Consider the following 10752-nt stretch of genomic DNA (forward strand, 5'->3'; position numbering starts at 1 on the left):
TCAGAATGCAACTGGATTGTTTAGGCTCAGCATATCTGGGAACTGGCACACCAAAGGCCAGAATATTCCTGACTCATGACATTCAATTAAAATGGCTGAATGTTTTTTTTTAAGCAGAGTAGAAAGTGGTGCATGTGTGTAAATGTGTGTGTTCCTGTGCATTTGAGCACAGAGCCCCCCCCCATCAGCCAAGGCCCCATCGGGGAGGTAATGTGCCATGATGAATCAGAAGCTAATCAATGTGCATTAGCTTGAGGATTTATTCCTGTGCTCGCTCAGAGCAGCCTGGCTTCGGAAGTGGACGGACAAAGTCAACATGATTTAGCCATGTCATAAGTGTCCACAGCCCACGTTGTGTTGAATCAGCCGCCTGCCAGCCAGCATGTTTCATTTCAAAATCAACACACACAGACACACTCAGTTATTGAAAAAGAACCAGTGGGCCACCCTACGTCACTTATGCAACACAAAAGAAATAATGAATGTTGCTTTTCATATCCAGTCCCATCATTGCAAGCAGGAGCGGGTGTTTCAGAGCATTTTTCTAAAATATCCACAAATCTCTTAAAAAATAGTTTAATTTAATTCAGCAGAAGCTGCATGTCATTGGAGAGAATGTTTTTGTGGCTCTATTCAACCCATACAGTAAATTAACATGTCTATATAAAAATGTTTAATGTGCTGATCATGTAATTGATATTTTGATTCCACAAACCTCAACCCTATAATTAGCCCTGCCCCTCAGTTTTACCAGGAAATGTTTCCACTTCTCCTCTGTGCCTGTAGTGGTCATTCAGCAGGGTGTTAGGAGCGGTTTGGATGGTGAGATGACTCCTGAATCCTAAACAGAAATGGGTTCCTCATCACTTGATAAAAACAGGATTAAGGCCAAGTGGATGAATTGGAATTTGGCTAAAGTTTCATATGTGCTTCTTATTACCTTCAAATGTTTTTTGTAGTGTGTTCAAGAGTATTGCTGTAAAATACTTAAAGTATTTACATCATAGTATTTATATAGTGATTACTGGTAATCACTTTGTTTTACAAGTTGACAGGTTACTCAGTAATTGTAAAATCTCTAATCACAAAAACCAGCCGCAGCCAAAAGTAAAACAGAATTACTGTTTATATGGATTTTAGCAAACAAATGGGTGTAAATGTTTTCTTAAATGTGTAGTTTATTTGTTTTAAATAAGGATTAGAAACTTGTCTTTTAGGATTTACATATTTCTGATTAATAGGAACAAATGGGCTGATGAGTATTTAATAAGTGAAACAGATGGCTCATTTTGTTCAGGAATATGCAGAATAAATATGATTGATTTCATCTCTGAAATGTTTATCTAGAATATCTTGTTTTATTTGTAATTATTTGTCAGGTAGCATATTTTTCTACATGACTGTTTCCTGTCAGGTGACTTAAGGTGTTTTAGGATGTGCATCTACTTAGCTGAAGTCTGACATGTGCCTTTGTCTTGTTTGCCATCTTATGAGTTGACCAATGCACGTGTGTGTCTTTGTTGTGCATGCCAGTCATCAGTGTGTGTTTTAGCTGTAGCTCTGACAAGTATTTCCTCTCACATAGAAACACACTTTTGTAGTTTGTTCTCCCATTCCAGTGTGCTCTTTCCCTTTCTATGTCAGTCATCTTTCTGTTTGGGATGAAGCTTGGCTCTGTTATTTCTCTGCCTCTGTGTGTGTGTGTGTGTGTGTTTTTGCAGGATTGTGTGTGCCGTAGCGTCCTACCTGCATTGTGACGTCCCCTGGGCTGCACATGCTGTCATTTTCTGTTTAACAGCACTTTTCTTTCCCCTCTCTTCCTTTTGTATCTCTTGTTCTCACCGCCCACTCTGCTTTTTGTCTCTGTCGACTGTGTGCAGCGGTGTTATGCTCATTTTTGTGCATTTGTTTTTTTTTTTTTTAACCCCCTCCCCTCACCCCTGGTGCTTCTCTTGTGGTTTTTTGTTCTTGTAGTTGCAGGACCCCCGCATGTATGATCAGGTCTATAGGTACTTAGACCTTCCAGGGCAGGTATGTGAAAAAAAAAAAAAAATGGTGAATATATTTCAAAATACTGTCTGTAAAGTTTTTCTCGCTGTTCAATTACTTTACAACTCTGTGCTGCAAGTCATTCAGGTTGAAGTCTTAGAGGCAGGGAGTGCTGAGAATTTGATTTATATTACTTTACTTGCTGCCCCTATTTTTTCCCCTCACTGAAGATATATTCCATGTACAATGGTTTGATTTAGTCGGTGAGGAAGCACTCCCTGTTGTCAAGCTTGTACGATACAATATTTTCTTTCCTGTAAACTGATTCTTCTTTGCAATCTGTGATTTGTGTCTTCTAAAAACTAAATCAACAGTGAGTCTAAGAAAGACAAAAAAAATATCATAGCTGTAATATTATTATTTATATTAATAAGTGACTTTAATAGAATTGAACTCTGTTTACATTTTTGTTGTTTTGGTGGTGTAGATGTGAATAGACTACCAAAGCTTCTTTATTTGTTTTCTATTTCCAGTTAAAAAATCAGTACAGATCTGTTGCTTGTTATTTTAGGTTCTCATTTACTGTTTTGTCTTGTAGAATAAGAGCAGCTAATCTCCCTTTTTGTCTTTTATTATTGTTTTCCTGCTCATCTCCAAATCATCCCCCCCCCCCCCCTCCCTTATGACCTTTCCATCCCATCAATCATGTCATTCTGTCCGTCTTCACCTGTCGGGCCAAAGCTGAAGGCAATCGACCGTCCACAGGAGCCGGAGAAAGTACCGCGGGCGCCTCACGACCGGAAGAAGGAGTGGCAGAAACTGGCGCTGGGTGCCGAACTCGCCCAGGACACACAGGAAGACACACACAGAGAGGCCAACGGATCTGCTGGTTACCACGACAACAGGTAACTGGAGGAGGCTCGGTCTCAATTTCTAAAGACCTCTGAACCGTCTTCAACAGATGTTTAGTGTTGGGAATAAATGACATGGGCATACATCCCAGTGGACATAAATACAGAATACCAACTAATTTAACTTATTCATCATATATGTGCAATATTTGTCCTTTTACCTTTTTAAGCTTCTAACTTCAGAAAATCCTCAGGCTTGAAGGGTTTTTTTATTTCAACTCTGGTTGTAATGGGTTAAACAGCAATGAGCAAGTCCTGATTGGATAAGCACAGCTTCTTCTGTAGTATGTACTTTTTTTCTCATCTCTACCTCTTTTAAATTTACACTTCACCGCCACCGAGGAAAAAGCAGCCACAACAGGAATGATTGTGGGTCCCTAAAAGTAGTGATTGCACTTATTGTACCTCAAAGCTCCAGTCGCACCCATGTTGAGTCATTTCCCTCACAGTCAGTGTAAGTAACATGAGATTTTTGGTGGATTTCTTGGATGCATTAGTACCACGAATACCTGACAGAAAATCTTTTCTGCAAGGATGAGATGAGGATGGATTTCATGTAGAAGGATACCACATTGTACCCTATTTAGATACTTTGTCTGAAATGATTCTTGATGTCAGTGTCAAATACCCCCAGTTGGTTAAAACAATGAAACTCACAGTGTAAATAAGTAATGTCGTTCTGAAATTTAGATAACCGTTACAACAGTAACAAGTTAATCAAAATATTTGTTTGCTAAATATCTTCACTCTTCCAACAAACATGAAGCAAAACTACATATGCCATACAGCCTTGTGTTTTCTATAAATTGTTTATTAGACTTTATTATGAACTTATAATGGGTGCTGTACATCACTGCATTACAGTTTGACATCAGAAAGGAGACTGATGTTGTTGGAAGACTTTGTTTTTGCTGAGAAAATAGGACCGTTCTTAATGTCTGGCTGTGGTTTTTATAGGATCAGTCTTCTTGAGCTGTTAAAGGAAATTGTTCTGCTGCTGCACAGTCGTTGTAGGAGCTGATGATGCTGGTTTATAATTTTTTTTTTCTTGCAAAGTACTTCATGCTCTTGCTTTTCACTCTCACGTATTCAGACCTTATAATTATAGAATAGTTAGAGAAAGCGTTCACCAAGGTCAGAAATTGGGGTGGTTTGCTTGAAATATGCTGTAATAACTACATACATTATCGAGATACTGACTTGTTCAGTCGTAGTTGTTGTCTGTGAAGGAATTAAAACTCTTAGACCACATAAGCTGAAAGAATAATAAAACAAAAAGCTAGATGAAGTATGAGTACATGATTAAGGTAATTCGATACTTCCTTCAGATTTTAATGTGTTATGCAAAGAAATATAAAATAAAAATAACATTCAGCGGATACGAACCAAAGCTACAGTAAAAAAAAAACAAAAAACACTTTTCTCTGTTCAGGGCTCCTTTGTACATGGAGCATTTGGATGGGCCGTTCTCGTTGGCAGCGCTGCCCTACAGCCAGATGAACGAGCTGCTGAACCGCACCGGGGACAGAATGTACTCCCGACCTCACGACCCTCCGCCGCCACCACCTCCCGTGCACCCACTGGGAGAGATCAAGCCACCCTCTGTGATCAGGTGAAGCAGGACACAACACATGCAAACAGCTCCTCCTCTTTGCCTTGTTAATGGGATTTTCCTACAGTTTACAGCAGCTTGCCACAGGTTAGAGGGGAGACGTTTCTGCTGTTAAAACAGAGCACAGGAGGGATGCAGTGGTGGACTTTGTGGGCCAAAAGAGAGGGAAAAAAAAAAAACGGTTTTGAGAAGACTAAGATCAATAGTGTGTTACGGCCACTGAGCATAATACAGACTGTTTTTCTGCTCTGTGCTTTTGCTGCAAAGTTTGGCCTTTTGATGGGCTGAAAAGATCAGAGAGAATGATTAAGGAAACCAGAGACGTAAAATTGATTCCTCCCCCCCCCCCCATTTCGCCGTCGTCCTTGCAGCGGTCTTTTCTTTTTCCTCTCAAAGCCTTCTCACCTCTGCCTTTGTCTATGTCTGAGTCTTATTTACCTTCATTTTCATGTCCCCTTTAACTGTGTGTGTATTGTCATTCCTTCCTTCCTATAAGTTACCATGATCGGGTTTGCTATCTCAGTTTTCTGCTCCCCACTCCCTCGAAAAACTGCACTTGCCTCTAAACCCAGAGAAGTGAGATATTGTTACAACCTCAAGTGAGGAAATGTACATTTTATTTTCCCCCTCGTCTCAGCCTCTCGCTGTGCTTTTGTGCGGTTATCTCTGCTGGAGGGAAGCCTTATTGTGAGCATGTCAGGCTTTTATGTTGCAGTGTCCTGGTTCACCCTCACAGCTTCAACATCAGTAAATATCTAACATTGCTAATATGTCTAAATGCAAGTCACAGCGAAGTCTGAATTCACTTTCAGTGCTCCCTCCTGACATGCAGCCCTCTTTAACCTCACATTCACGAGTCAATCCTCGCCAGACTTATCTGACAGCCGTGACATCAAAAAGCTGCCCCTGGTTTGATTGCGGCCCCACACACTGTTGCACCGTTAACCTGTAATTCCCCAGAAATGCCATTAAGCGTTTTGTTTACACACAGTTCATCATCTGGCAGATTTCTAGATTCAAACAGTGGGAGCTTGAAGATTTATTCAGCTGGAGCTTGTTAGCAGATTAAGAGGATGGTAATGCAATCTGCTGCTTGAGAACTGATAACTTCTTTATTTTTCCAGCAGACTTGGTTTAAAATATGAATTCTGATGCTTCCATACATCTTCTGGTAAAAGGAAGATGGAGGCTGAAGGTGTGTGTCATGTGTGGAAAGAGTGTGAAGCTAATTGAAGCACACTGTTTTGTACTTGTCCCCCCCATCCAGCTCCAGTTCAGGTTTTTCCGACAGCAGACCTCAGTCTCCAGCCAGGACCGCGGGCCTCAACTCCAGCACTCCTCCTCCACCACCTCCCCCTCTTCCTCCACCACCGCCCCCTTTACCTTCCTCAAGCCTACGAGGAACCCCGCCTCCTCCCATTCCTCCCCTGCCAGTCCAGCAGCAGCCTCCAGCCATCCCACCTCCCCCCGCTCCTCTTCAGATCGCCCCAGGAGTGCTCCACCCGGCCCCGCCACCCGTTGCACCTCCTCTCCACTCTTCATCCCCGGCCCGTCTTCAGCATGTTCTGGACAAGGGCGCATCCGCAGGGTTTGGGACTCAGTCAGATGGCACCATCCTGCCTCCTCCCCCACCGCCGCCTCCTCTTCCACTACCCGGAGCAAGAAGTGCATCGCCCCACATATCAGGCCCTCCACCTGTGCCAGCCTTCCCCTCAGCAGGAGCCATGGCCTCCCCACCAGCACATGCCATGCACGATATGGGGACAAAGAGGCACCATCCAGCCAACCTTCCACCCATCAGCGATGCTCGCAGTGTCCTGTTGGAGGCCATCAGAAAAGGTGGGATCCAATTTATCCAAAAGGTTTGCACATGATAGCAGCCAAAATCTCTGGTTAATTTATGTACCTAACTGAGGTCAGCCATTTAATCAAAACATTTAAATAAGTTACATAATTAATATGGCTTTAAAGTGCTTTTGTTGAGGGTGTTGACTTTCCATGATAACTAATATAATAATAGTTATATATAACTAATGTAACATAATGTTCACTTGAGTGCATGAACTCAGAATTTAAAGGTACAGAGTTTTCAAAGTCTGAAGACATGAACTACTGAGGTTTGCCAGGCTTTTACCTCACACCATCTTACATTTATTTGCAAGTCTTTTTACTTTTAGTTTTATCTTCAACAAGAGAACTACAGATTTAATCAGACTCAAATGAAGTGGTCAGCTATTAATCTCTTGCCTTCCTAAACTCCAGAGTTGTTTTTAGGATGTATTGGGTCTGTTGTAGAGATGCACGAAATTGGATTTCTGATATGCTGATATTTTACAACTCACTTGGCTGATTAGCGATAGCGGCTTCTGCAGCAGAGGAATGTCTGTTGGAGTTCATGAAGGAAAAAGTCATAAAATTTGACTGCTGCAGTCATGTCAAACACATGCACACTGTCATGATGTGCGAAGCAGCACAACATGTAGAAAGAAAGTAAGAATACTAAACTGTCATGACACTTTACAGTGCCTGTTATTTTATCGACTAATTATATCAGTGGAATGGTCAATACCTTATTATAAGCCAATATTAGCCGATAAGGATAAGGAAAGCCATGTATCTCTAGTCTATCAATATTGTGAACTGAAGTACAATCCAAACAGCTTCAGTTCATTGGGCTGAATCTCTGCACTTTCTTCCCATACACTGAAGAATTCCCCAAGTTGTTTCTGTTCGGCACATCATTAAAAAAAAAAAAGTTTGGCAAAACACCACCAATGGAAGCCAGTGTGATGGCATTCTTCCATCCAATCACCCAATATCTTAGTTTGTACACCCTTAGGTCCTCTCCTAGAGTCTCACTCCCTCCCACCTTAGGTAGGAGGAGGCATTAGTCAGGAAAAATGAGACAAGGTGACAGACATCCAATCAGGCATCTTTGCTTCTGAGCCGTCATTTAAGTTAAATATGATGCATGACTCTTCCAGCCACTGTTTAATTGCAATGAAACATTGAATTTCCATCATTTCTGCCAGTGGAACATTAAATATGTTCATCTCAACATGTGTTTTTCCTTGACATTGACTTACCAGTGTAGATCACTATTAGACTAAAAGCTTGAAAGACTTCTGTGAAGTATACACCTGTGTAGCCTCACTTGTTACTGCTTGAGTCAACTTCTTGTCTTGCCCGGTGCACATTAGGAACATAGACATCTCTTAAGATGTTGTCCTTCCATTGGAGAAAATATTTAGCAATATGTCTTATTCTAAAGTCAGAAACTCAAACCTCTCTCTTTAACTTCCCGCTGCAGGTATACAGCTGCGGAAAGTGGAAGAGCAGCGAGAACAGGAGGCTAAACACGAGCGAGTTGGGAATGACGTGGCCACCATTCTATCGCGTCGCATCGCAGTGGAGTACTCGGACTCTGAGGATGAGTCCGAGTTTGATGAAGGGGACTGGATGGAATGATGGCGGCTGGAGAAAGAGAGAGCAGCGTTGGCAGCGATGGACAAAACATGTTCAGGTGCCCCTCCCTCCACCAACACCCAACCCCTACACTCTGCTCCTCACCATCAGATAAGAGCGTTGTTGTTCCCCAGTTTCCTTCAGTCAAGTTTTCTTTTATTATCCTGGCATATCTCAGTCTTGTTGTGGTTTGTGTTGGGTGGAGAGTCTCCACCACCCCCCCCTCATCTGGTGTTCTTCGAGAAGTTTTTTTGCTTCCACTCTTCTCTGCACCGCCACATGACCTTTTTCCTGAGGGATTTCTTGAGATAACATCCCCCACGTTTACCGTTAGACATCAAAACGTTTTGAAGAGCCACTTTGTTCTATTTCTTATCTGTGCATTGATGTAAAAAAAGAAACAAACAGAAGGAAAAATATGAAGGCATGTTGCATTTATCTTTTAGTTCTCCATACTTTTGCCTCCTGGTGGCTGAAGACGGCATTGGGTGATGCTGCCTACTTTTCTCTTTTTATTTACCTCTTCTATGAAAAACAGTTGCAGTTAAGAAGGGTAGTGGTTTCTAATACTGATTGCTACATGAAAAGTTTCAACACCAGCTGGTTGGATTTCGTTTCCACTCTTTTTACCGGGACTGACTACCACTAAGAGCAAACAGCTGACTGTGTTGTCATGTGACGTTTGTTGTACGGTTGAACTGACGTTGAAGCATATGGCTGCTTTGACCACGTGTGCATATCCATCCAGTTAATGTTACCCCAGGGAATCATATGCCAAGAGATTGCTTTTTCTTTTTCTTCTTTTTTTTTTTTTTTTTGTCTGTCCAGGTTCAAAGGAGCCACTTTTGCCCATACTGACATCAGGAAATGTCAGAAAAACTGTAAGCCATTGATTTTTAGGTGTATTCAGCTCCCAACATTTTCTCATATTTCTTTGCTACGGACATGGACTCTGGAAGTGATTTGAAGCTGGAGATGTACATCAGAATTCCTGCCTCTTCTTGTCACTGATTTAAAAAAAAAAAAAAAAAAAAAAAAAAATTCAGTGTACGCCGAAGAACCTGACCAACACCAGGTACAAACCATTCAACACCACTGAAGGCAGCTTTTTTCCCCCCCTCAGATCCCCCTTTACCGTGTACCTGCCCACTAACGAGAAGCTTTTCCTCTCGTTGTTTCAACGTTCCTCGTTTCAGAAGAAGAAACTACGTGATACTGCCTCAAAGAGAAGGATACATTATGCCTTGTTTTGGCTCATTTTGAAGAAAATGTCTGCCATCCTTTTCCATTTGTTTTTTCTTCTACTTGCCTTATTGTTCGTACAAAACGTATTGTTGAGTTGATGAATGTATTGTGCTGTTACTACTTACTTGCCTGCGCTTGTATGGATTTGCTGTTTCTATGTTTGGGGGGAGGGCACCGGGGCAGAAACCCTGGTTTAAAAGAAGAAAATGATCAGATCATTACTGTATAACATGTAACTTATGTAACTGTTGACTGTAACAGTTTGCTTGAATTAATAAAATCTAATGTTATGTTTCAAATGTACTTTAATGGGTTTTGCTGCTGACCTGAAATTGAGCTTTATGAATAACACAAAAGGCTTGGTTAGTAGTGATTTGTCCCTTTTGGGCTACTGTTGGAATAGGGAAAAAAAACGTCCTGTGGTGTTTCTGGATATAAACTGCTTTTTCTGAATTAATGAAAACTTTTTTTTTTTTTTTTATAACTTTTTCCACTGGAACCCTTATTTAAGCCCTTTTCAGGTACTCAGCTAACTATGATTTCAGGTGAATCCTAAACAGAGAGACCCTATTCTCATCAAGTTACACTGCTAATTTAAAAGTTTTAAAAGATTAAGCCAAACCTTTCTGTTGTCTTCCCTGGTTTTGCGCTGATAAGGAGCCAAAGCTTCATTTCACACACTTCTGCCTCAGCTCTGATCATGGTGGAGAAAATCTTTCATCCAGGCACCAGGACAGTTATTCTTACATAACTCTGCATTTCCATGTTTCTCTGCTCTCATTCTCACTTCGCTCATCATCTCAACTCTCCCGTGTCTTTCTGTTCCTATCTCCTCTCTACACCGAAGATGCTTCTGCAGGTTTCATGTTTTATTATCATGTCATTCTTGTTTTAATCTTATTTTTTTTGTTCTATCACCGTTCATCTCCGAGCCTGCAGTTTCAGCTTTCATGTCTTGGTAGTGCGTGACATCTTCAGTGTCACAGACTTTTCAGCTTTGGGACGGCCTGGATTACAACTTCACTTCATTGTGAGAATTTCTTGTCACAATTTGCATGAAGCTGGTAGGAGGAGGCTTATTAAAAAAAGGAGCCAGTATGTGTTTCAAAGAGGAAGTGATGGTCAAGCTGGGATTATGTCTGTTTCTGACCAGAGGGAAAAGTTGTTTGTTTTCTTCCAAATATTAAATAAATTCAAATTGCCTTTGCAAAAAAAAATAAATAAATAAAAAATCACCGGCTGTTCTACTTCAGTATTTCAGCTATTACACAGAGGCCAGTTGTACAACTCCCTATTTGAAATGTGTAAAATACTCTACCTTCTGCTTCTATTAAGTGATAAAAAAAAGATGGCTAGAAATAACTACGTCACCCATGCAGCTCTTTGTGTGCATTTATCTTCTGTAATGTACACGCACTGACCCACAGACAAATCCATTTGCATAGAAAGCCCATTGTGAGTCGTCAGCTGGACATAAATAGTTTATTTTAGACAATTGGCACAAAGTACTCAAGCACTCCTACCTGATAA

At 41.2% G+C, this 10752-nt stretch overlaps 1 protein-coding gene across 2 annotated transcripts in view; it reads left to right on the top strand.

The window, feature by feature from the left end:
• The window catches only part of wasf1 (WASP family member 1), a 58863-nt gene extending 48430 nt beyond the window's left edge, over positions 1–10433 (top strand). For both annotated transcript variants that reach the window (XM_079255476.1, XM_079255477.1), the window contains 5 exons: positions 1975–2031; positions 2731–2894; positions 4333–4512; positions 5780–6351; positions 7823–10433. In XM_079255476.1, coding sequence (XP_079111602.1) covers positions 1975–2031; positions 2731–2894; positions 4333–4512; positions 5780–6351; positions 7823–7980 — 1131 coding nt within the window. In that variant the 3' untranslated portion in view covers positions 7981–10433. The remainder of the gene's footprint in view (positions 1–1974; positions 2032–2730; positions 2895–4332; positions 4513–5779; positions 6352–7822) is intronic.
• Positions 10434–10752: the final 319 nt, after the last annotated feature.

The sequence above is a fragment of the Telmatherina bonti genome (assembly GCF_933228915.1).
Source record: "Telmatherina bonti genome assembly, chromosome: 16".
In the NCBI taxonomy this organism is placed as follows: domain Eukaryota; kingdom Metazoa; phylum Chordata; class Actinopteri; order Atheriniformes; family Telmatherinidae; genus Telmatherina; species Telmatherina bonti.